General features: G+C 48.6%; 1 protein-coding gene across 3 annotated transcripts in view; it reads right to left on the reverse strand.

Annotated features, from left to right (window-relative positions):
* Window positions 1-27269, reverse strand: part of Taok3 (TAO kinase 3) — a 167239-nt gene that overhangs the window by 18260 nt on the left and 121710 nt on the right. For 2 of the 3 annotated variants that reach the window (XM_036171725.1, XM_036171726.1), the window contains 4 exons: window positions 22290-22424; window positions 11785-12021; window positions 9988-10116; window positions 5723-5926 (listed from right to left, as the gene is read on the reverse strand). In XM_036171725.1, the coding sequence (XP_036027618.1) occupies window positions 5723-5926; window positions 9988-10116; window positions 11785-12021; window positions 22290-22424 (705 nt within the window). Of the gene's footprint in view, window positions 1-5722; window positions 5927-9987; window positions 10117-11784; window positions 12022-22289; window positions 22425-22671; window positions 22775-27269 lie in introns of those variants that run through there. The other variant, XM_036171727.1, reaches the window with a different exon arrangement.

Here is a 27269-nt window from a genome sequence, read left to right on the forward strand (position 1 = left end):
GAAGTATCTGTGAAAATATGTATGCACTGAAATGCTTAGTGATTGATTTTTTTCTGCAGTGCTGGGGGGGTGGGAATGGAACCTGTAGTGGTATTCATTCCCAAGGTCACGGGTGGAGCAAGTACCACTACAGGAACCCATGGCCTCGGACATGCTAGGCGAGCTGTCCTACCACTGAGCCACACATTGAGACACTAAAAACACACACAGAGATGTTCTCGGTGGTGGTGGAGGTGGTGGTGGAGGTGGTGGTGATGGTGGTGTGGTGGAGGTGGTGGAGGTGGTGTTGGTGGTGGTGTGGTGGAGGTGGTGGTGGAGGTGGTGGTGGTGGTGGGTGGAGGTGGTGTTGGTGGTGGTGTGGTGGAGGTGGTGGTGGAGGTGGTGGAGGTGGTGGAGGTGGTGGTGGTGTGGTGGTGGTGGAGGTGGTGGTGGTGGTGTGGTGGTGGTGGAGGCGGTGGTGGTGGAGGTGGTGGTGGTGTGGTGGAGGTGGTGGTGGAGGTGGTGGAGGTGGAGGTGGTGGTGGTGTGGTGGAGGTGGTGGAGGTGGAGGTGGTGGAGGAGGTGGTGGAGGTGGTGGTGGAGGTGGTGGTGGAGGTGGTGGTGGTGGTGGTGGTGGTGGTGGGTGGTGGTGGTGGAGGTGGTGGTGGTGGAGGTGGTGGAGGTGGTGGTGGTGTGGTGGAGGTGGTGGAGGAGGTGGTGGAGGTGGTGGTGTGGTGTGGTGGAGGTGGTGGAGGAGGTGGTGGAGGTGGTGGTGGTGGAGGTGGTGGTGGTGGTGGTGGCATTCCCATTTCCACAGATGCCCTGAGAGGGGCAGCATTAGCTACAGATCTGTGACTATGGGTGAATCCTGTGATGCTGTGGAGAGCAGGGCAGTGTGCTGCATGCTCCATGGTAAATGGAGAAAGGGGAAGTCGTGTGGCGGACATCTGATATTTCTGGACTCTCCTTGCCCTAGCCCTCCTCTTCTGCTTTGAGAAAGGACTCCAGGCTGGAGTCAGTGTTACACTGAGGACAGGCACATTACCCACTCAAGTTCTCTCTCTCCTAGGAACTGGTACAGAAATGATACAGTAACAGGACTGAAGAGACACAGCCCAATGACAGTACTTGGAGGGGTGGCTCTTGCCTTTTGCATCACAGCAGGTGCTTTCCCAGCATATCTCCTCATCATTCCTGGCTCTTTCCCTCAGCTCTGTTACCTACCCCTTACCCTTCCAGGTAATTCTGGGGTTGGAAAGATAGCCCAGTGCTTAAGAGAGCTTGCTGCTCTTGCCAAGGACCTGGGTTGGGTTCCCAACACCCACCCGGTGGATCACAATGGCCTATAATTCCAGTTCTAGAGGGGCCTACCACCCTCTTCTGGCCTTTTTCATATGCAGGCAAAACATCCATACACAGAAAATAAAAATACATTCTTGAAAAATGTTAGTACCATGCCTAAGCCAGCCAGAGTTTGTGTCTATTGCTTGTAGACAATGCCACGGAGCTAATGTCATACACAAGATAGGGGGAGGTGGGGGTGGGGTGACCTAGAATAATACATACTAAATGAACTGGAGTAGAAAGTAGGTGTTATGAGATTATGAGAAAAGTGTGATATTGACCAAAAGGCACCAAATTTTCATTATGCAAGATGAATAATTTCTGGATAGCTAAAGGACAGTATGATGACAGCTTGCCATGTGTATATTTGGGAGGATGGGACAGAAATTTCCTCACTCAAGCAGGAATATACACTTTCACATAATGTATGCATGTACACATATATACTTGCATACAATGCATGCATATACACGTGATACATGATGCCTGCACACATAATGAATGCACATAATACACAAAGACATACATACACACATCATGCATGCATACATTGTGTACAATGCACACACATACAAGCAGAAACTGTGGGGCTGATGGATATGACAATGAATTCAAATATGATAATTTCACAATGAACACTATGTCAAAGCATTGAGTATATACCTTAAGTGTAGACAACGTCTATCCCATAATTAAAAATAACATTTCATATTACACTTTGTTTTTCTATTCTTGAGTGTTCCTGCTGCTTTTTTAAATAGAAAAGCACTGAACATTTTCATGACAGTGGGTAAGATTTAAAAAGGAAAATATGAATCCTTAAAAACACTGCTACAGGGCTATCCTTTGTTTAGCTGTGTGTGTGTGTGTGTGTGTGTGTGTGTGTGTGTGTGTCCATGTGTACTACCTATGTGCAGTACCCGTGGAGGCCAGAAGAGGGCACTGGATTCCGTGGAACCGGAGTAAACCATATGAGTGCTGCGAACTGATCCCAGGTCCATTGCAAGAAAAGTGAATGCTCTTATCCTCTGAGCCATCTCTTCATGAATATAGATTTTTTAAAAAATCATGTTGGGGAGTAGTTATTTTCTATAATTTTTATTGGTGATAACTGACCCCTTGACCTCAAAGTTTCCCTAAATATCTGCTATTGAAGTAACAGTAATTGTCAGATGAAAAAAAATCTTATTTCTAACCAGCTATAGGGCTTTTAATTTTAATTTTAATTTTATTTTTTTGGATACAGGGTTTCTCTGTGTAGTTTTGGTGCCTATCCTGGATCTCGCTCTATAGACCAGGCTGGCCTCAAACTCACAGAGATCCACCTTGTTCTACCTCCCAAGTGCTGGCATTAAAGGTGTGCGCCGCCACTGCCCAGCGTATTTTCATTAAAACAAAACTGTGTGTGCATGTGTGTGTTTGTGTGTGTATACATGGCATGAGTATATATAGTCTCTGATGTGTATGTATGTATGTATGGTGTGTTGAATGTAGGAGCATGTTTGTGGAGGTCAGGGGTTCTCCTGTCTCTGTCTCCCATCCTGCTGTGTGAGTCATGAAGCATCGGGATTACAGATGAGTGTGCGCCAGGAGCCCTGCTTCCCCTGGGTGCTGTGGATCTGCACTACTTCCTCATGCTCACACAGCACAAGTACCTTCCTCACTGAGCCTTCCTCCCCTGTTCAGTTTTGGTTCTGACAGGTCTGGAATATTCAGGCTTAGGTAATTTCTTACAAAACTTCTCTTGAAGCTTCTGTTTCTAGCTAGACCCTAATGTCTCCAAGTCTCAAATCGGAAAGTAATTTTGATTCCACCCCCCTTTCATTGGCCACCAAGACCTGTAGGTTATTGCTTATTTTACTTATTTAGTTTTCGAGATAGGGTTTCTCTATGTAGCCCAGGCTGACCTTGAACTCAGAGATCCACCTGCCTCAGCCTCCCGAGTGCTGGGATTAAAGGTAGGCACCACCACTGCCCAGTACTTTTTTATTTTTGAAGTCAGGGTTTCTTGTGGCTCTGACTGGCCTCAGACATCTCCTCCGTGCTGGGATTGTAGGTGTGAACCGCCATACCCAGTTTGTGTGGTGCTGGAGGTGGAATTCAGGGTTCTGTCACGCTAAGCAAACACTCTGCCAGCTAAGCAGCCCAAGCTGTCGTTCTGTCTGAAAGCACAACTGAGACTGAGCTACCCTTTAGAGCCCACACCCGAGTTCCCACATCTGATCCTTTTGTTTCCAGTCTCTCCTCTCTAAAGAGCTTTCCCCAAATATTTATTGTTGTTATCGCCTCTGTAATGAACCTGTCTGGTTTTCCTCTCCTTTATTTACTCATATGCTGACACATCAACACAACAGCTCACTGTGTGCCTTGGTCTATGACTGCGATCCAGTAGAATGTCCCACACTATCACAGTGTCCAGACACCTTCCCATCCTAGAACCATTTTCATCCTCTTGGGGTAAGTTTGAACTTCTCTAGGGCCCCTCATCCTAATCAACCCATGTATCACCCCAAATGATGTTCATCTCTCTCTCTCTGGTCTACAGTTTACCAAATCACTGCCCTGATTGGAAATGTCCACCAGTTTCTCCTTCCCAGATGTTGAAACACAAGCACAGAGCCTGGCTGGTCTAGAATGGTTGGTGGTCAGCAAATTCCAGTTGTCTTTGCTCTTTCTTTCAATTTGAACCCTGCTGAGAGCATGCCTATGATCCCAGCGCTCAGGAGGCTGAGGCAGGAGGATGGACAGTTCAGGTCAGCTGGCCCACAGAAGGAGACCTTATTTCAGAAAACCAAACAAAAAAGTTTTGTTTTTGTTTTTTTCTGAAACATTTGCCCCAATTGCTTTTCTGTTAATGGTGCCTGCAGTGGTTGCTCCCCTCATGCATGTGAACACTGGACTTTCATGAACCATCAGTATTTTTTACCAATGGCTCATGGCATGTCTTCTCAGATTATGAATGCTTTCCTGATGGACTGACATGCCTTCTGTATCCTCAGTCTCAGTGAGGGCTATCATGCCCCTCTAATCTCCCAAACTGGAAGACTGGCAGTTATTACTATAATAATTATTATTGCTATTATTGTTAGTGTTACGACTGTGTGTGTATGTGTGTGAGCGTTGGTATGTGTGTGCATGTGTGGGGAGGCCAGAAGTTGACGTTGCGTGTCTTCCTCAATCTCTATCCACTTTCTATTTTCAGACAGGGTTTCTCATTGAACCTAGAGCTCCCTGATTAGCCTGGACTGGATGGACAGCAAGCCCCAAGTGTCCTCCTGTCTTCCTGTCTCCGCCTCCCCAGTGCTGGGATTACAGATGCACACAGTAGAACCTGGAGTTTGGTGCTGAGAACCCAGGTCCTCATGCTTGTGTGGCAAGCTCTTTACTGACTGAGCCACCTCCCTAGCTCCACCATCATCATTTTTGAGATGGGGCTTCCTTTGTAGCTCAGGCTAGCCTGAAACTTGTTAGCCTGCCTCAGTCTCTAGGCAGAAACCATTCTGGACTCTTCCGTTTGAAATCCCCATGGGAAACTGGTAAGAATTAGCAGCATCTGACTTGAGGCATGCTGCGCTGATATAACCTCCCCTTTCTGTGTCACCATCTCCTCTGGGCTGGAACTCCTAGAGGAAGATGGCCTGCTTCCCTCCCTGTTCTTGGCTTCTTACCTAGCCTGGGTCTCACATTGATGCTCTAGGTCTTCAAAGCAAAGCTAGGGAATGTCGGGTCACTCCCCTGCCTAAACGCCTCTGATGGCTCACACTGCTGTCAGGGTACAGTCTGAAGGCCTCATTTTAAATGAGGCCTGCAGCCTGCTCCAGCCAGCTCCCCCTGACCCCGGCTGCATTCCACACACCCGGATCTCTGGCTGCCCTTGATATCTCCTCCAAGCCCCATCTCAGCCCATCACTGCCGCTCAGGCAGAAGATTGACGTTCAGTTTGTTATGTCAGTTTCCCTCTGCAGACTTCGGCAGCCAGGTGCTGCTTGGTAGCCCTGGCGTCTGCCACAGAGCCTGGCACGAAGGAGGCGCTCTGTGGGCACTGGATGACAGTGAATGTGATGATGTGCGCGCAGAGCAGCGCTCTGTCACTTAAGTGTTTCTTGTAGAATCACAAAACCCAGGGCTCTGACAAGCAGGCTGGAAGCGGGGACCCCCCCCCCCCATGCCCCGCTTTGTGTGGTAGGATGTACCTGGTTTATAACACAGCTTTTCACCCGTTTAAGGCTGGTCCTTATGCTGAAAACGGCTTTAGCTTATCGGAGGTGACGTCATCCCCTGACACGTTTGCATCGGACCCCTGCCTTGTGCATACGGCTAAGGACATAGGAATGGAAAGGAGGAGACAGACCCTCCCCTCCCCCCCACTGCCCCTCAGATGGCTTCGGCGTGACAAATACCTCCCGAATGTTCTGCTGTTCCACCTCATGGCGCTTGATCATTATTTTCCGCTTGAAGAAGCGACAGTTTCTGTCATAGTACAGTCTCTGCTGAGTGAGCAGGTGGGCTTCCTCCTCGGCCTGCGTGTGCTGCAGGTTCTCTTTATGCTTCGATATCCGCTCCTGCTTCTCCTTCTTGGGTGTGCTATGGTCCTCGTTCATTTCCTTAAAACGACAACACAAACAGGGGCTGGAGAGGTGGCTCAGTGGTGAAGAGCACTGACTGCTCTTCCAGAGGTCCTGAGTTCAATTCCCAGCAACCACATGGTGGCTCACAACCATCTGTGTGAGATCTGGCGCCCTCTTCTGGCCTGCAGTCATACATGCAGGCAGAACACTATACGTAATAAATAAACCTTAAAACAACAACAACAAAAACCCCACAAACATATCCAGGCCCATCAAACAGGGCAGGTCAGATCATGGAGATGGTGAGTGTGGATCTCAACACAGGCTTTGTGGTACACTCCTTCCCCCCATTTGTCTTCTCCCCAGTTACTTGAGTGTTAAGTGAGGGGGTACTTGAGTTTGCCTCTCACGCTCGGAGACAATGTATTCAGCCATCAGCCAACGACTCTAAGCCCTGACCACAGGGTTAGTAGGTGGCAGGTGAGCAAGGCATCCCGGCACCTAGACACTCAAGGGCTGGAAAATCCAGAGTCAAAACCGGATTTAAGAGCCGTGTAAAGGAATGAAATGTCTGTCCAAAACCTGCCTTCGAGGGAAGGACCAGAGTCCTTCAAGAGGATTTGGTGGAAAGCATTTGACCTCAGTAACAACTATGTGGACATCAGAAGGAACGGGTGGGCGGTAAGTAGGGGAGAGAGGCTGATGGAGGGAATGGCCTGTGAAAAACTCTTGCATGGGGTGGAACTAATTCGGTCAAGAGGAGGCAATGGCCTGTGGGGGTCTCAGGCCACGAGGCCAGTCGGCCCATGGACACGTAGACCAAGTTCAGATTGGTATTTTACTCAGTTCTAGGGACTGACCCCAGGGACTCAAACATGCTAGGCAAGCACTCTACCTGTGAGCTTCATTCCAAGCCCACCAAGGACCTTCAGTCTAGGAAAAATGGTTATTCAGTTTGTGGGAGTTGCCATAATGGGGAGATGGATGCTGGCTGCCGTGTGGAGAGGCAGGACCAGGACCAGCTGTGCAGGCAGCTGGGAATCTCCCGGGAAGGTCAAGTTGGGGGACACAGAGTGGCTTGGAACAAGGAGGGGATACAAGGCTTAAAGAGAAGTCGATGGGTTTCAAAGTTTGGAAGGGACCCTGCAGATGTGGCTAATTTAAGTTCCAGGAGAAAAAGAATTGCGCTTCATTTGGGATCAGAGAGTGAGCAAGCCACGCGAAGGAATCTCCACTCTGGCTTCCCAGAACACATGGGCAACATGAAGAGGGCTGCCTACCGGAAGATCTGGGATGCTAGACTGTGGAGAGGGCAAGAGGGCACTTCTGGAGAGCACACAGAGTACCCACCTTTGTTCATACCAACGAGCTTGACCTAGGCTTGGTTAACCCTCACACATCTGAAACCACTTGTTTTTCTTAATGTTTGTCAAAAACCACCATTATTTAGGTTAGTTTTGCCCTCCACCGATAAGTCTATAAATCAGAGAACCTGCAACAGACAGGCTGAATGATGTCTCTTTATGCCATGATGTCACCCCTAGGTTTGGCATGAGCCCCAGGTTTGCATGTCTGAGCTCAAATGTGACCAACAGTCACTCCAAACAAAATCAAGACTGGATTATTAATGTCCTTCCCACACCGCTCTGGTTGGTCTGCACGTGAAATTCTAGAGGTATCTGAACACATGTGATAAGCATGCTCTACTCATAAGTGGCTGAGGCCACCTCAGGCTGACTTTGGACCTGCTTCTCTCCAGGAACAGGTCCAAACCTTTTACATTATCTAAGTCTGGTGACCCAAAGCTAACCCGAGGACTGGGTGGGGAGTGGGACAGGACTCCAGAATAGGTGTTTGGTGGGGAATCTTTTAAAGGTCTCTCAGTCAACCCTAATATCCTGGTGTTGCAAATGCCCAAGATGGCAGCCAAACGTCTAAAGGAAGGCCTCCAGAGCAGGGACAGATGCGTAGAGTTTATAAAGGAGAAAGTATTTGGAGTTGAGGGAAACAGCAAAATTTCCTATTGAAAAAAAATTGGTCTGGAGAGATGGCTCAGTGGTTAAGAGCACCGACTGCTCTTCCAGAGGTCCTGAGTTCAATTCCCAGCACCCACATGGTGGCTCACAACCATCTGTAATGAGATCTGGTGCCTTCTTCTGGCCTGCAGTCATACATGCAGGCAGAATACTGTATACAAAATAAATAAATAAATCTTTAAAAAGAAATGGAGGGTTGGGGGTTTAGCTCAGTGGTAGAGCGTGTGCCTGGCAAGCACAAGGCCCTGGGTTTGATCCTCAGCCAAAAAAAAAAAAAAAAAAAAGATTTTTTTATGGCCGGGTGGTGGCGCACGCCTGTAACCCCAGCACTTGGGAGGCAGAGGCAGGTGGACCTCGGTGAGTTCGAGGCCAGCCTGGTCTACAGAGGTAGTCCAGGACAGGCTCCAAAGCTACAGAGAAACCCTGTCTCAAAAAACCAGAAAAAAAAAAAAAAAAGAAAGAAAGAAAAGAAAAAAGAAATGGATTTCTCTTAAAAAAAAAAAATCAAAGCAACCTCCAAGATCCAGCCAGATCATGCCAATCACAAAAGAAAAATACAAAGGAAAAGCTGAAGAAAATGCAGACCCTTTCCTTCCCTGGGCTATTCCTATTGACCCTCTAGTTTCCAGAACTCAGAGAGTCAGAGACCCCCGGCCTTCAGACAGTGTGGATCGGCTGCAGCAACGTCTTACCTGGGCAGAACCTGAGATCCTCTGGATACCCTACCCACGCCCTCCCAGATCCCTCACTAGGCCCTGTGCCCTTTACCCGCCAATCACTAGGGCAGTGCCCCAGGCCCCGCTTTATGAAACCTAAATATGCCTCCGACACCTGCAGGTAAGGAGTCCTAACCCTTAGGAGAGAGGCGGAGTGCGGGAGCACAGGAAATTCACCTGTCAACACTGGGAAAAGGAGAACAGGAAGACTAAGTTCTCAGGCGACAGGGTTGCTCCTCGGGGGACGCTCTTAAGCCCATCTGCGCTCTTTAGCCAAACGTTCTGGAATCATCTGTCCACGTGGTGAAGACACTCACGTATCATACACAGTCTTGGGCAACGCCAGACATGCTCTCTGCTTTTGGTGTTTTGCAGCGAAGTAAGGACTTTGAATAATTAGTTAAAAAACAAAAACAAAAACAAAACAAAAAAAACCCCTCTAGTTTCGTGAGACAGGAGAAGTGTATCTTAGCCGAGGAGGTTAGGAAAGGCCTCTCTGGGGAAATAATATTTGAGTTAAGGTTTCAATAATTGATCCTAACTCTTACGAGGAGGAGGAATGCACTGGGCAGAACTGCAGACGGGGTAAATTAACGCCACATGGGACTGGGGAGGTGGCTCAGTGGTTAGAGCACCGACTGCTCTCCCAGAGGTCCTGGGTTCAATTCCCAGCACCCACACGGTGTCTCACAACCATCCGTCATGAGATCTGGCGCCCTCTTCTGGTCTGTGGGTGTACATGCAGACAGGACACTATACATAATAAACAAATACATCTTTTTTTTTAAAAAAGAAAGAAACGCCACATGTAAAGGCCCGGGGAGGGAGAACTTGTTACATCTGAGGAACAGAAGGGCATCCTGGGGATGCAGCGGCCTTGAGGGGGCTGGGGTGGAGAAGGAAAGTGAGAGGAGACTGGATGGGGAGGCTGGTGGTTAACCACGTGGGGTCTTCAGGACTTCCACTTTCTCTGAGAACAACGGGAAGATGGTGGGTTTCCTAAGGACGACATGGGTTTCAAATGGCTGAAATCTATTTCTTTGGCCGACGTGTGGGGAAAGGTTTGGAGAATGGTCACAACTCAGATCAATGATTCCTGAAATGCAGCCGCACCTCACTCAGCAGCATTGGTGCCCCGTGGGGTTTGTTGGAAAGGTGAGTTTTCAGACTCTACTCCAGACCTAGCGAAGATGGAGGATGGAGGGGTGTACCGATCTCGGCTTTACTAAGCCTTCCAAGGACTCTCATGAGAAGTCAGGGCTGCTGAATTCTAATGCCGATTCCAGGGCAAGATGGGCCATTTCAAGCTCAAAGTGCAGGTGACCTCGGGTGCAGGCATCCTTACCTCTTTTATTTTTTCCTTACAAATCTTGTACTGCTTCTTCTGACTTTCTAAGAAAGTTGTCAAGTCCTTCTTCTGCTGGGCCAGAATCTGCTGCTGGAACTTCTTCTCATCTGCTGCGGCTACCTTCGCCTGAGAGGGCGACAGAGGTGGCCGAGGTCAGCCTGAGCTCCCCAGATCTAGCTGTCCATGAGTGCCAGACAATGTCACTCCTGGACAGAGAACGAAAGACTGTCTATCTAAAGACATGCCTTCCAAGCCAGGTAGGTTGTGGTGGTGGTGGTGGTGGTGGTGGTGGTGGTGGTGGTGGTGGTGCACGCCTGTAATCCCAGCACTCAGGAGGCAGAGGCAGGTGGATCTCTGTGAACTCAAGGCCAGCCTGGTCTACATAGCAAGTTCCAAGACTACCAGGGCTGTTACACAGAGAAACCCTGTCTCCAAAGAAACACAAAAAAGATAATGCCTTCTGTGGCTCTTCTGCATCTTAAAAATACATTCCCAATGATAGGGGAGATATGAAGGTGGATCAGAAACATGCCTCTATGTGTGTGTGCATATATGTGTGTGGATTCATGTGGATACCAGAGACCAATCTCAAGTGTTGTCCCATGAGGGCCACACACATTTATTTATTTATTTATGCAAATGTGGTGTATTAGCATGGGGGTGTGTGTGCTTGTGTTTGAGTGTGCACACTCCTGGAGGCCAGAGGAGGACATGGATGCCCTGTTCTATCACTCTCCACCTTCCTGGTTTGAGACATGGTCTCTTGCTGAGTCTAAAACTAGATTAGTAGTCGCCAGCGAGCCCTCGAGATCTTCTGGTCTCCATCTCCACCACACTGGAGTTACAGGTGTGCATACAACCATGTCCATGTAGGGCGCTGGGACCCGAACTCAGGTCCTCACGCTTGCATGCTCTTATTTTGAACTATCCCTCTCCCTACCCCACCCCTCACCCCCACTCATCACCTTGGTTTCAGAGACAAGGTCTCCCATTGGTCTGAGGTTTACCACTGATTAGGCTAAGCTGGCTAGCCAGTGGATCCCAGGTATCTGCCTATCTCCACCTTTCCAGTAGGATTACAGTCATGACTATGCCTGGCCCATCGTTCCCTCCTAATACTAAACATTTGATAGTAATAAAGAATTATCTTGATTTCTCTTATCATTTTATCTTTTTTCTTCTTTTTAAATGTGACAAGGTACCAGACATAAGCCAGGAAGGCCTAGAATCTGGAACCAGATTAGTGTAGAGGGCCTGAAGAGTGAATCTCAGGTGAGCATGTAAGGAAACCTTGGTTCCATCCCCAGCACTACCAAAAACTTAACTCAGATCATTACACTGGCTGAAGACCTGGGTGAGGAAGAGAGATCTCTCCTCAGAAAACCCAAATCACAGCCAGATTACTTCCTTGTGGCCAGTGGCTGATACAGGAGCAGTCACAAGCGGGGATGTTCCCCACTAAAGGGGCTATTTGAGGAGAAGAGGGGTGCGGCCGGGGCACACAGACCTGAGCTACGCATGGTCCTCAAAGACAGTGGCATTTGGCTTCCCTTGACTGGTTCTCTGGCCACAGTGGAGGGAGCCCTGCTCTCAACACATCAGAGTGAAATTGCCTGATAATTTTACCTTGGTAATTTCAGGTAGGACCCCCCCCAACCCAGCAACAGTGCACCCCTGCTACTCCCTCCCTCTCCCTGCTGACTCTGCCACTGGTGGAGACCGGCTAGGGCTGGCAGCACCTAAAGGTCCCCCACTGCCTCCTGCCCCCCCCCCCCACCCCGCATGCACACTGACCTCCTTTTCTATGGTAACCACTTGCTTCTTGGCCAGCTTCTCCAGCTCGATGGACGAGTTGTTGGCATGCGTCTCCACCTCCTTCTGGAGTTTGAGGCGGTGCTCGTCCATCTCAGCCTTCAGCTTGTTCTCCAGGGCGATCAGCTGCTTCTGGTGCTGGCGCCGCATCCGCTTATAACCTGACATCTGTTCCCGCAACTCGTTCTCCTGCTCATGCTCATGGATCTGCCGTGTAACCTGAGGCAGGTGGGGGCACAGAGCTCGGGTCACCGGGTGCACCGGAGGTGGACTTTCAAGTAGAGAGTGCCCGGTGACCTCGGCATCCTCGCCAGCCTGTGGTGGCCTGGAGCAGGGGGCTCTGCCGGACACTCTGTCATCCTCAAAATGTCTCATTTGCTTAGCGCTTCTACACACTCACGAGGTAGGTGTTACTGCTCTTATTTAATAGAGAAATTAAGACTTGAGGGAGGTCATTCATATATTTTTAACATTCATACACACACACACACACACACACACACACACACACACACACACACACACGGTGGTGGGACTCTCCAGGTGAGAAACTGTGCTTTTTCAAAGGATCATCCTAATAGGGAGAGAGACAGACACATACACACACACAAAGTTTTTAAACCCTGTGTCTCCCTTAGCCACATCCCTAAAAGATCTGCCCACAAGTTATAATTTTTTTTTCCCTACAAAGGGGACTGTTCCTCTGAGTGTCTCAGGACCGCTTTTCCTGACTTCATTTCGAATTCAGTGTCCAGCAAGCCCAAGGCTGCCAGGGGAGCTGCAGCCTGGGTATCTTGTCTCCTCCTGGGACCCTTCTGGGAATTTCTAGCCTCCTTCCTTAGCTCCCCGCCCCTCCCCCCTCGTGGAACTGTCCATCTTTTCCTTTTCCCTATTGTAGAAAAGCCCTTGGATTTCAGCATCAGGATGCTAACTTTACTGTTCACGGTATCATCTGGCTACTCCCCTGGAGAAGTAGCCCACTCCCCACTTCACCCCCAAAACAAGTTTTCCTGGAAAATCCCGGGCTATTAACGCCCTGCACTGTTTACAGTTTGTGGGTCAAACTGTGTGTCACGGATGGCACACCCATCAGAAGGGTGTCCCTGCCTCTCCACTGGGCCCTTACTACAGAGCACAGGTTCTCAACCCTAAGGGGGTCGCATATCACATATCCTGCACACCAGACATTTATGTTACGATTCTTAACAGTGGCACAATCACAGTTAAGAAGTGACAACGAAAGTCATGGGGGGGGGGTGTCACCACGACATGAGGAACTGTGTTAAAGGGTCACAGCGATAGGGTGTTCTAGAACCGCTGCTGTGGAGGGAGCACTATCCTGGGAGCGGACTTTAATCCTTCCTGATGAGTGAACATGAGGCTTCATATGCATGCCTCACTTGGGAGGACATTCCTCCCTCTCTAGGACTGAGAGCAGAGGATATTTTAAGACTAGCCGACCAAGAGCGGCATCACCCTAAAGCCCTCTAGGACTCTGGAAGAAGTGAGTGATGCGTTTTGTCGCTACAGTACCAAGCGATCTATTTATTTATGTATATTCTGGGTACTGGAAAAGGAAGCTAAGGTTTCCAGTGCCAGCCTGCTCTTTATGCAGGCTGGTCTCACGCGCTCCATCCTTCTCTTAGACAGGTATGTGACGCCGTGTTTGCTCCCCCCACCCCCCATGCTGGGAGTAAGACTCTAGTATGTTCTCTACCCCTGACCTAAATCCCCAGACATCTTTTTTTTTCTTCTGGAGACAGGGTGTCCCTGTGTTGCCCAGGGACCTTGACCTTCATGGAGAACCTTCATGGAGAACCTTCGGCCTCCCTTTCCTGAGTACCAGGATTAGTAACCCACCTCACCTCACCTAGTCCCTTTATTAATTTCTTAAATGTATTTATATCTGGGTAGAGGGAAACACAGAAGTATTTTGAGATATGTGTATAAGTTTCAATCCCATATGCTTCTATCACACACAGCCTGACTTTAGGGAAAAACAAAACAAAAACAGCCCTTTTTGAAATCAGACCCCCACCCCCACACCCCACAAGTACAGTGACCATTTCCAGGTAGACATATTTTATCCAGATATTAACTTTTCACTTTAGTATTCCCTCGTGTGTGTGTGTGTGTGTGTGTGTGTGTGTGTGTGCAGGCACAATTACCCACGAATGTGGGCATGGAGGCCAGGTGGGTGGCTTCCTCTATCATTCGCTACCTTATTTTTTGAGAGAGGGTCTCTCACTCAGCCTGGAACTCACTATTTTGGCTAGGCTGGCTCGCCAGGGAGGCCTGGGAATCCTCTGCTCTCTACCGACCCAGTGTGCTGAGATCCCAGGCGCACTCTATGGTGCCTGGCTTTCACATGGGTGCCAGGATCTGAGCAGCAGGCACACTATCCACCGAGTCATCTGCCCAGCCCTCTGGAATTCCCTCTTTAATGAGATTCCCAGAGGGAGCCAGGGCTTACCCTAACACCATCATGATGCATCTAAACCCTGCACATGGCCTGGCCCACAGCTGACACTCTGGGGTGACTTATGCCAGAAGACCTCATGCCGGACTGGGAAGGGGGTGAGGGGCATTTCCCGTCCTACCAGGGCCTGGGGCCCCACAAACAGGGTGGTCCCACTGCCTGTCTTATCACAGCTGGCTCAAGTGTGTGACAGAGACAACTGGCAGAGCCCAGCATGCCCTCCTTGTACCTGGCTGTCTTCCAGGAGGGCAGCTTTGCTTTCGACGCTCCCCACAGTTAGGATAATCATCTTCCTCAGACTCCAAACACAACCTTCCATTTGTTACCACCAAACTTCCTGAGTTTCAGACTGTCTTCCTGGGCACATACGGAGAGGGGTGTTTTGATATGAGGTCTCTCTCCGTAGCTCAGGGTGACCTCTAACTCCCAAGTAGGAGGTTAGCAGGTGTGAGCCACCAAAAAAGATTTTCATCTTTGTATGCTCCAGGTAGACACATAAGCTTAAGTGAAAGTATGAGCGGTGGTCAGTTGTGAAATGTAATGTGAAACAGATTGACCGTTTGTTGATTGGATTGTGAATTCTTAGTGCACTTTTACAACATGTGTCTGAAGAATATGCTGTTTGGTCAATAGAATTTTAAAAAGCTGGCAGTTTGGGGCTGGAGAGATGGCTCAGCGGTTAAGGGCACTGGTGGTTCTTCCAGAGGACCTGAGTTCAATTCCCAGCACCCAAATGGTAGCTCACACCTGTCTGTAACTCCAGCTCCAGGGCATCTGATACCCTCACACAGACATACATGTAGGCAAAATACCAATGAGCGTGAAATAAAAAATAAATTATATATTAAAAAGCTGCGGGGCGGTGGTGGCACACACCTTTAATCCCAGCACTCGGGAGGCAGAGCCAGGTGGATCTCTGTGAGTTCGAGGCCAGCCTGGGCTACCAAGTGAGTTCCAGGAAAGGCACAAAGCTATACAGAGAAACCCTGTCTTGAAAAAAACAAACAAACAAAAAAAGCTCATAATTTTATATACTTTATATGTACTTTATAATTTATCTTTTAGACTTGTGTCCTTGTGTGACGGATGTAGTTGTTAGTATGTTTGTGTGCACATGCTTGTGAGTGTGCCTGCCTGCTGACGTGTGTGGAGGCCGGAGGGGAGGCTGACACTGGATAGCTCTCCTGAACCTCTCTCTACATTTATTTTTTCAGACAGGGTCTTTCAGTGAGTCTGAAGTTCATGAACCCTGCTAGACTGGCTGGCCAAAGTCTGTCATGGATCTGCTTTTTGTTACCCCTTCTGTGTTGAGGTTACAGGGACATGCCACTGGGTTCTGGGGATCTGAACTCAGGTCCTCAAGCTTATAAAGCAGACACTTTACTGTGTAGCCTGGTCAGGCCCCAAACTTGTTACTTTCCCTCCTCAACTTCTCAGGTATTGAGGCTACAGATTACCACCCTGATTCTCTCTCTCTCTCTTTGTTTTCTTTTGCAATGGGGTCTCACCATGCAGCCCTGGCTGGCCTGGAACTCACTATGAAGGCTCTGTCTCCAGAGTGCTGGGATTAAAGGCCTGCATCAACACACCCAGCTACTTCTTTAATTTTTATACACCGCGGGGACCAGAAACAAGGGCCCACATTCTTGAACTTCCTAAGGGACCCCATCATCAAGGCAGATAAATAGTGATCATTTCTGTTATAAAGACACCAAAGGAATCACTGCTCCCTGCCCTGCGCCCCCCAAAAAGTCAAAGCTGGGGAGAATGGTAAGTCTGAATCACACACTGAGTGTGAAACTGTGAAGAAGCTATCAGATGTGGTGACTACAGTTTTACAAGGGCATCTCAAAGGGACCAGATGTCAGTGGGAAGTGCCACGGTGCCATGCCATGGGCTGCTTAGAGAAAACACCCATTCTGTCCTAATTATACCTCTGACCTTGGGCAAACACTTGACCTCTTCAAGTCTTTTGATGCTTCCTTAGGGAAAGAGAGGTGAGCCCAGTTCTTCTCAGTGTGGTGGACTGGGTGGGGTGGCCTGTGTCAACGTGCCGAGGAGCCTCTGACTCAAGGGAACACGAACGACCTGTTGCTCCTCTGCTCTCTCCCACCAGCCCCGGAGGAATGTCTCTCCCATGCCTCAGCTTCTGGTGGGGCAGGTCTAGCTTTCAACAAGTGGACAGGAAAGGGCTTCGTTTCATTTTTATTCTTAGACAGGATCTCGCTCTGTAGACCAGGCTGGCCTGGAACTCACAGAGATCCACCTGCCTCTGCCTCCCGAGTGCTGGGATTAAAGGCATGCACCACCAATCCCGGTGAGAGAGCACATTTAACAATTCAGTCACCTATGGCCAGTGTATGAGCTTTAAGGGGGAAATACGATAGAACACATACATGCTTAGCATGCATGAGGCCCTGGCTTCTTTACTCAATATCTGCCCCCCCCCAACTAAAAAAGGATTAAGTTTATATATTTCCCACTGTGTCCTGCATGTGTTCTACCACTGAGCTATACTCCCAGACCACATATAATTTCTGAGCCAGAATTACTGCTCACCTCACATACCTGGAATAGATATACTATAATAAATAAGCGACAGATAAGGAGTCATAACCAGGAGGCCTGCAACACCTTTTAAAGGAAGACCTGGCTCTGAAGTGGACCGTTTCACCTACAGCCCAGAACACGTCTCCCACGTGCCAGCTTGAAGGCTGACAGTAACTACTCAACAACAGGCGCCTAGGTGACCAAAGCCCATGTACAGGATTAAGTCTTCCTAAGGAGCAGAGCAGCGCACACGGCGGAAGTGGTCACCTCAGCACTGAGCAGCAATCAACGGCCCCCAAGTTCTCAGAGAGAATATGGTGAGTGCCTCAGGTTGGCTGCAGAGTCGCAACAAGGCGCCCTTCAGAACACCCAAGGGAAAGAAAGGTGTTTTAAGTTCTCCACTGACAGTTGAGGGATACCAGGAGATTTCTGCAGTGTCTGTCTGTCTGTCTGTCTGTGTGTCTCTCTCTCTCTCTCACACACACACACACACACTTTTACTCATCGTTTTTTAAAAAAAGAAAACGGGAGAGCTAGAATCTCCTTATGTAGCCCAGGCTGGTCTTGAACTTGGGCTCTTCTTGACTCTGTTTCCCATGTAGGGGCATCACAGGTTGCACTACAACCCCCAGCTAAAATGCACACTTCTCAATCCAAATCCTCATGTGGCAATGGCTGTGGAGATGTCACTCATTCAACTATGTGTTTACTGAGGTGAGGGAGTGGCCATGTGGGTTGGGCATATTGATTGACAGACAGCACAGGTGAAAGAAAGTGGGCAAATAGTGAGTTAAGAAGGCAGGTGATGGGAAAGAAGTATGTAATGTTCATGTGTGCGCATGCATGTGTGATATGTACATGTTCATCTGGGTGTGTACATGTGTGCAGAGGCCAGGGGTCAACGTGTAGGCGTCGCTCTCCAGGTTCTCTGCTAATTATTTTTTTGGGGGGGTGGGATGGGGGGGGATGAACACATTAATTCAGCTAGGCTGGCTGGCCAATGAGCTCCAGGGATCTGCCCATTCCTACTCTTGCCCCTGCCTTGCCCCGCCCCCGCCTGAGAGCTGGTGGCACACACAGAGTCATAGGTGGCTGGCTTCATGGGTGCAGGGAATCTGAACCTCACTGACTGAGTAGTCCTTCTAGCCCTGAGATCTGCGGTGTATTGATAACGCATCCTCTGGTGCACTGTCCTGAAGGAGACATTTTCAAACGCTTAGCTTAGCGCTGGGCTCCTGAGAGGCGCCACAGGAGTGCTTCCTGTGGGCCACACTCATTGAGATGTTACAAGGTGAGTTCAACAGTTAAGACAGCGCTTCAAACATTCCAAATGCAGATCCCTCCCCACCTCTTAGGAATTCTTCCTCTCAGCCTGATAAGGCCAAGTGAGAGAACCAGCGCTACAGGGATGGGACAATAGTTTCTCTTCCATGTTTTTCTGAGGAGCTTAAGCCCGACTTTCCTCTCATGCTCTCTCCCTAACGTGAGGTCTGTTACAAACTCACTCGTGCGGCCAGACCATTCCTTTCCAACGAGCCTTCCTTTAGGAGGCAACGAATGAGCCATCCGGTAGACACACGTGACCCTGGTACTCTTTATGACACCATCTACTACAGAGACTGCCAGGGACCCAGAACATCGCAACGTTTGAAGAAGTGACTTCAAACATCCAAACAGCCAGAGTCGCTCATGGGTCAGTCAGAATGCTAACACCGGCAGTAAGACCCAAGGAGGGTCCCCTCAAAGGGCCAAGGACTCGGAGACAGTCCTGACAAGAATGACATCAACGACTCTCTTCTAGACAACAGACCAGCTCAGGCCACAGGGTAGGAGAAAGGCAGAAAAGGCCAGGATGTTCCTTTCCTTCTCCTAGGTCTACACAAGGCTGGTAAAGGCTGCTCATGGGAGGCTTGAAAGAAGAAGCCGTATTCTAAAGCCCCACTATGGCTTGCTTTTCCTTTGTTCCACAAGCAACAGAAGAGCAGTGTGTGGAACCCAGAACACTCTGTTTTAAGGTGCCCAGAAAATCACGCCCCCAGGAGCAAGAGCTCATGGCCACCATACACCCAGTACCAAGAGCCCACAGCTCATGGCCACCATACACCTAGGAGCAAGAGCCCACAGCTCATGACCACCACACACCCAGGAGCAAGAGCCCACAGCCCATGACCACCACACACCCAGGAGCAAGAGCCCACAGCCCATGACCACCACACACCCAGTACCAAGAGCCCACTGCTCATGACCACCACACACCCAGGAGCAAGAGCCCACAGCTCATGACCACCACACACCCAGGAGCAAGAGCCCACAGCTCATGACCACCACACACCCAGTACCAAGAGCCCACAGCTCATGACCACCACACACCCAGTACCAAGAGCCCACAGCTCATGACCACCACACACCCAGTACCAAGAGCCCACAGCTCATGACCACCACACACCCAGGAGCAAGAGCCCACAGCTCATGACCACCACACAACTCATTCTGAGACACAACACAGAGAGCCATACTGAGTGAGAGGAGGCAGTGTCCAGCGAGGACCTCCTTTAGGTTTGTGTGGAAAAGGTGGGTTCATGAGACAATCTGAGAAGTGTTAAGTGTTGGTGTGGGTTGGCAAGTCAAGTGAAAAACGTTCTCGCCATTTACTGAGCTCCCAGTGGAAAAGTGAGCTTGTGTGTTTCTGTCTGTGCGCTCTTTGCTGGCCATCTCCAGATCTCTGTGACTCGTCAGCATCCACCAGAGGGAAACCACGGAGAAAGGGTACAGTCCAAACCAGCCGATGAACCCATGCTGACACACCAGCCAATTGATCTAGTATTGCCATCTACTGTCAGTTTGACCAGTGGCTTGACTACCGACGCGAGGACCCCCGCTGTCCCATTACCCTGCACTTAATGAAAGGCTGTTTACTTTAAGTCCTTTTCAACTGAACTGGGATCTATGGGAAAAAAATAGGATGTGTGATCCATTTTCTAAAATTGCACACTTCTTTCCACTATTCTAGTGTTATGGCTTGGGCAGTCCTTGGGTTGAGTGTCTGAGACCATGTGGTGAGGGGCAGGATAGAAGGACTTGCTAATATACATGAACATAGCCGTGGCACTAGTTAGGTCGCCCCAAATGGGACACAGACACAACCATCCAATGCCACACTCCATTCTTCCCTACATTCCTTTATTTGTCTCCCTCAAAATTTGCCAGCTACTCAGAAGAACTTCCAAGGATACCATCATGACTCGGACAGCATCCCGTCTGGAGAAGGCATGCCGCTGGTCTCCGTGCCTAGAGCGCCAGCTGCAGCCCCACCCCACCCCACCCCAGGCTTCTCGGGCTCTAGGTCAGGATTGGAACAGAGACCTTTTGACATACCAGAATTCCACCAGAGGGATGGACCACAGCAGTTTCCTGCACTGGGGGGTGGGGTGGGTTACTCTGAAGCCTGGAGCATCCAGGGCGGCTTCTGAGGGCTCTGCCCGTAGCCTGAAGTGGCCTGGCAGGGAAGCGGCTTCTATTAGCCACTGAGAAGGCGGCTGTGATGGCTGAAGGCCACGCTGAGCAGCCCTGGAGGGAGTTTTCAGAGGCCAGCATGAGACTATACCAGCATGGTTGTAGTAATGAAGGGCGGGAGGAGAGAGTCATGAATATATGATGTGGGAAGGAGGGCGTGGCTTGAGGGAAAGCAGAGGACCTGTCCCACAATGGGGGAACTGCTGGGGCTAGGGTTCACCTCCCTGCAGCCTGCCCCTGCTGCGAGGGCTCCCCATGGCCTCTCTTCCCACTCCTCAGAGGAGAGCTGGGGGGGGGGGTGTTCAAGGGACGAGCCCCACAGGAGCCTGTGGTGAGGAGTCACAGTTTTCTCGTCAGACACCGTGGCACGGAGGCAACTATTGACAGCCCCACCATGTTCTATGGGATTCACAGGCATGTTTTTGGAGATGCTTGCCAAGCATTGGCAGCCACAGAGTGGACATTTTGAGATCTCCGTCACACGGCAGGGTGTTCCTTTCAGATGAAAAATTGCCCATTAAAGAGGTTACAAGAAACTTCGGCATAAAAGAACTCGGGAGTGGGATTCTTTATGAACAGACTACGTTAAACTGTGTGATTTTTTCCCCCCCCCTGACATGGAGTGGGCATGAGCAGTAGACTGCTGCTCTCCATTTTCCTCCCATTTGCTCTCTCAAAGATTATAATGCCTTCTAAATCTCAAACACCACTGGAGCCTTTAAAAAAAGACTCGGTGGGGTAGGGGGGATAAAAGTAGAAATCAGGCTTGAAAAATAGGACAAGAAAAAACCGATTATTTCTGGGTCGGCCTCAGATGATGTCATCATGGGTTCTGGATGGAACGGCCAAGCAGTGTACAGTAACTCTTCCCGCTCATGTGACCTCTAACATCCATTTGGGTAAAACAACTCATATTTCAATAATTTTCCTGCCGGAGAAGAAGTGAGATTCAGGTGGAAAGGCTGAAAGAGAGTTCCAATCGCTACGGATGAAATGGGGGGAGAGAGAGAGAGAGGGAGAGGGTGTGTGTGTGTGTGTGTGTGTGTGTGTGTGAGAGAGAGAGAGAGAGAGAGAGAGAGAGGGAGAGAGAGAGCGCACGCGCACGCGTGGGGGGCCAAGGGGAGGAGGCATGAAAACTAAGTCTTCCTGCGCACACCCCTTTTGCTACTACAAGGGCACCCAGCAATCACATTCGCAGTAGTAAAAATGCTGAGGAATCCGACAGCCCCTCGGCTCCCACAGCCGCTGCCAGCCTCCCCTACAAAGCCCTCCTTGCTTTGTGGCTCTCAGGAAATTCTTCAGGGGTTAAATGGGGGAAGCTCGGCCACTGCCACCATTGCAATAAATAAATGAATGAACCAGAACGAGCCAGTGGACTACCCCTGGGAAGCAAATGTCTGATTTTTCTACAATTACAGATGGTAGCCGGCAACCATATATACATATTTTTTAAATTGTGTTTTACCTTTTGATGTGTGTGTGTGTGTGTGTGTGTGTGTGTATCATAGAGACACACATGCACCTATATAAAAAGCATAGTGCCCTACACACATCCATACCTTAAAAAATATTTTTAGAATTATTTATTTTGATTAAAACACAGATCGCTTTAAAAAAAAAATTGGTCATGCCAGCAACTCATCCTCAAACCTTATATTTTACATATACAGCACACACACACACACACACACACACACACACACACACACACAGGCTTTTTTTTTTTTCCTATGCCATAGACAATGCTAAATATCTCAGATCAGGTTGCTATGCCAACAGATTTTTTTCCCCCCCTAAAATGAATAAAATTATTTAGAGGGAGACAACATCCCTGGCTGCTTTTCCTCCCATCCATGAAGCCGAGGGAGGCTCAGGGAGGGCCAGAGGCTGCCAGACAGGGAGGAGGGGAAGGCAAGGGAAGGTGGGGAGAGCAGCCTCGGCTTACCAAAGACGCGGATTTGATCGTGGCAAAGCGCTCTCGGTTCCGATAGTGGAGGGCCTGGCTCTGAACTGACTGGGTAGGCCGCGGCTCAGGCCTGGGATCGCCGTGGCCCGCCTCATCCCTTACGAATACATGATCCTGCAGAAATGGATGAAGAGAAGAAGGAAGTCCAGCTGCGCTCTTTCCTCGCCGGCTGCCTCTCTCTCACCCCTCTTTCTGAACAAGCACCGCTGTTTGAAATGCATAGTTCAGCTTCTCTAGTCCCCGCAGCTCCCACGGTATAAAATGAATAAGCAACACATTGCAGCCTTCGGTTAGGAGTGTCAGCTGATCGCTCGTGGGATGCCTTCTGACTCCCTGGCAGGCTTTTTTTTCCCCCCTTTACCTCCGGAATTACATAGATGCAAAAGCGAAAAGGAAGAGGGGAGAGAATGGCGCGGACGGACGCTTCAGCACGGTCTGCTTGAGACGCGGCGACCAGATAATTCCTTTAAAAATGTCATGTCCGTGTCTGGCGGGGAGGATGCTGGTGGCTTTTAACATAAAAGCGAGCCTCCGCCTCATTCCCTTGAAAGAGCTGCGTTGTCAATTGAATTGGATCTGTGAGCTGGTCGGTGGGGTCATCCTTCTTCTGGGGGGGGGGGGGGGGGGATCAGGGGAGGCTTGTGGCCACCAGCCGCCTCTCTGTCTTGTGCTGGGAAGATTCGGCAGTCACTGAGGGATCCTGCTTTCCAGTCATGATCGTACACAGTTCTAGCACCTTCTCTCTACAGCTTCTGAAAGGATTTTTTTTTTTTTTTTTTTTTTTTTTTTTTTTTTTTAGATTTAAAGAGACAGGCGTACAATTCCAAACCAAATGGTACTTTCACAAACGGTACCTCAACTCGGCATCAGTATGCCAGCAGACTCAGCGAGGCTGGTATTTAATGTCCTTGACTGATTTAATCGAGCTCAGTGCTTTCTTGATGGCCAAAGATGATTAATCTCATTCTAACGCCCCGTGGAAAGAAAAATAAATAAATAAATAACATGCCCTGGATGGATGATAATGGATGTTCCTTAAAAGCAACTGAAAGGACTTTTAAAGGAAACATGTTTTCAGAGGACCATGCCCCTCTGTACAAGATGAGCTAGTCATTCAGTCAGCTGGGAGGTTAACCTAAAAAAATTAAAAACAGCCCCCCCCCCCCAGTACTCTGGCAATTTGTAGCTCAAAGCCATGTTCAACAGTGGGGGATTTTAAAATAGCACATGCTCAGATGGGGAAGGAGAAATCAATTTCTTATTCCCCAGGGTTTTAGGAGAAACCATTTGTTTGCATTTTCTCCAGGAGTAACAGAAAATTTTAAAAAACATATAATTGCCCTCCTCTTCATTACAAAGCCCGGGCCGAAGAGATTCAGACTATACAAAACTATATCATTTATCTGAAATTGTCAAAAAAAATCAAAATATGTAGATTTTTTTGAGGGAAATGAAATGTTATAACCAGGTTTTGATGTAAAAGCTACAATGATCATAAATAAATAAATAAACAATGCATTACTTATGCTGGGTGAGGAGGTTGTGTACACCTATAATCAGCACCCCCCAACACACACCTGTGCTTTCTCCAGGAGGGAGGAGAATTCACAAATTTGAGGTCACTGTGGGCAGAACAGTGAGAGGCTTGCCCCACTCCTGAAATAATTAAAAAACAAAAAAAACAAAAAACTTTAACATAGGTATTTTAAAACAGGAAAAAAATGTTTGAAGGATTGTTTTAAATTAATTTGTATGACTGCCCAGGCGGTCTGAACTTGCGGCACATAGACAAAAGAGCTTGGTGTGTGACTGCGGCCCTGCAGTGGGCCTAAGCTTCTTGCAAGGCCCCTCTCTCATCATGGTGTATTTACTAGTGAAATTACACCATATCTAAGACTGAACTTGCTTAACATGAGAGGATCAGAAAAGCCTGAAACTTTTCGAGGCCAGCCTCATAAGAGACACAAAGTCTGAGGCTCCGGGCCACGCCTTTGGTGAGAAGTAAGCAGGGCCATAGAGAGAGGCCGTGGGGTAAGTGGCAGAGGCGGTAGGTCACACTTCAAGCGGTGGTGACTTCACGTGCAAAGATGGCCACTGGCACCAGAAGCCACAGTGCTCACACCACACACCCATACGTAATAAAACTAATAAAAACTAGAACCCAGGGTGTGGTGATGTATGCCTACAATCCCAGCACTCAGGAGGCTGAGGAAACAGGGCAGTTTGGGGCCAGCCTGGGCTACGTTAGTAAGCCTCTGCCTCAAAAAACCCAAACCAACAACCAAAGAAGAAAACCCCAACCAAACAAGCAAAATTATGACTGTTTTAGGTTTAGGGCCCTGGTTATTAAATTAAAAGTCACTGGTGTCTTTATGTGTGTTAGCTGTATGGACACTGGAATACGTTCAGAAAGCTAAAATCGGACAGGACTTTTGATTGTTATTGACACATTAAATAACTCACTAAAGTATGTATTAAAAATGCTACACACAGTGTGAAACCTGTCTCAGAAAAAGAAAAAAAAGTCAAGATACTATTTTAGCAATTAGTTCAAAGACAAGGGCCAAACGTTTAACTTACTTTAAATACGACAGATAAAATGAATAATGTGAGTCTTTGCTTTACCCTTTTCTTCTTGTTTAAGAATTACATTTATTGATGTAGTTTGTGCACGTGTGTGTATATACATGCTATGGCATGTGTGAAAGGTCAGGGACAACTTCAGGAGTCAGCCTCGGGTATTGAACTCAGATCATCAGGCTTGGCGGCAAACGCTCCTACCCACTGAGCCATCTCACTGGCCCCCGCTGTTTTTTTCCTAAGAGAAGTCTTAGACTTGCTGGTCAGTTTGGCACCAGGTCACCATCTCTAATCTAGTACAAGAGAGATGAATGATGGGGCTGTGAGTCATTCTAACAGTGGACACACCCATTCCCAGGGGAGCAGGAAAGGAAGTCCGCTTGCTTTACATTTTATTTGTTGACTTCTTTGGAGACAAGGTCTTGCTACTGTAGCCTAGCTGGCCTGGAACTCACAGAGCTCCATCTGCCTCTGCTGAGTGCTGGGATTAAAGGGGTGCCCACCATATCTGGCTTACTTGTATTTTGTCTTTTGGGTGGGGCAACCATTCCCTAACACTGAATGACATTCCCAGGCGCAAGAAATAAATTTGTAAATATTCAATCTCATTGGATTAAAAAAGGCTGAAGTTTCCAAATCAACTTAACTACTTAAAAATAAGGGGGATGTGGCCTGAGACCTGAAGCCCAAACACAAGGATACGTCACCTTCGTTGAACATTGTCCCTTCAAGTCACAGACCCTCAGAGTTTAAGCACTGTATATGGTGCTCACAGATTGTGAGCTGGGCATGATTTAGAAGTAGCCATGGAGAGGGTCAGTTAACATAATAGCAGTAAGAGCCTGCTCTCTGCCCACGAGGAGCCGAGGGCTGACGTCTCTGAAGAATGCTTCTATGAGATGAAGGGCAAACACCACGCTACACTCTGTCAAGACCAAATATGTGTCTTGGTGATACTTTACCTTTAAAATATTATTATCAAGGGGGCTGAGGGTTTAGCTCCATGGCAGAGCACCTGCCTAACAAGCACAAGGCCCTGGGTTCTGTCCTCAGCTCCAGAAACAAACAAACAAACAAACAAACAAAAATATTATTATCAGGTCTGAGGAGAAAGGCTCAGTGGGTAGTGGTACTTGGTACCCAGTCTCAAAACTTTCTTCTTTCTCTCTCTCTCTCTCTCTCTCTCTCTTTTCCCTGGAGCTGAGGACCGAACCCAGGACCTTGCACTTGCTAGGCAAGCGCTCTACCACTGAGCTAAATCCCCAACCCAAAACTTGCATTAACTGACTCCTGTGGGTTGTCTTCTGACCTCCACGGGGACACTGCGGCACACGTGTATACACACACAAACACGTGCATGCACACTAAATAAATAAAAAGTAATGAAAATATTATTGTTCGGGGTTGGGGATTTAGCTCAGTGGTAGAGCGCTTGCCTAGCAAGTGCAAGGTCCTGGGTTCAGTCCTCAGCTCCACATACAATATATATATATATATATTATTGTTCAACAACACATGAAATAGTCCTTTGAAATTCCTTTGGGATTAGGGGCCCATGTTAAGCCCATGTATTTTTAATCTGGCAAATCTACATGTGTGCTCATGGATAAAACACACCAGAAATATTTCCTCAGATTAAAAAACTGATGTTACTCTGTGGGCAGAACTCCTGCTCAGTACCCTCTTATAGTAGATGCAATAAATTTGCTTTTGTAGCTCAGGCTGGCTTGAATCTGCAATCCTCCTGCCTCAGCATCCTGAGTACTAAAATGACAGTTATGTGACAGGATAAAAAAGAATTACATTTTTATATAATAAAGTGAAATATATCATGAGAGAGGCACAAACTTATGTCCTGGCATTGCTGTGTATGTGTCTCAGCACATGTGGAGGCCAGAGGTCCACAGCGGTGTCTTCCTCTACTGTTTCCAATCTTTTTTCCTCCTGAGGGTTGAACCAGGGGACCTGCCCATGATGCCACCAGTGAGTTCTGTCTTCAGGCCTCATCTGCTGCTGTTTTGTCTTTGGCTTTTCGTGTTGAGACAGAACTTGCCATCCTCCAGCCTCGGCCTCTTGAGTCTCTGGGGTTAAAGATGAGCAGCCAGGCCTGGCTGTAAGCTTACTTCTGATGGTCTGAGGTGTGGAGTCACTGCTTTACGGAGGGCCTCTCCCTCTGGAAAGATGAGTGTCTTTCCATCAGGCTCTGGGGATGGCTTTGACCTTCCTTTTTTCCTCCTTTTTCTTCTTTTTCTTCTTCTTCTTCTTCTTCTTCTTCTTCTTCTTCTTCTTCTTCCTTTTCTTCCTTTTTTTTTTTTTTTTGGTGAGATGGTTTCTCTGTGTAGCTCTGGCTGTCCTGGAATTTGCTATGTAGACCAAGCT

The sequence above is a fragment of the Onychomys torridus genome, chromosome 22 (genome assembly GCF_903995425.1).
Source record: "Onychomys torridus chromosome 22, mOncTor1.1, whole genome shotgun sequence".
Classification (NCBI taxonomy): domain Eukaryota; kingdom Metazoa; phylum Chordata; class Mammalia; order Rodentia; family Cricetidae; genus Onychomys; species Onychomys torridus.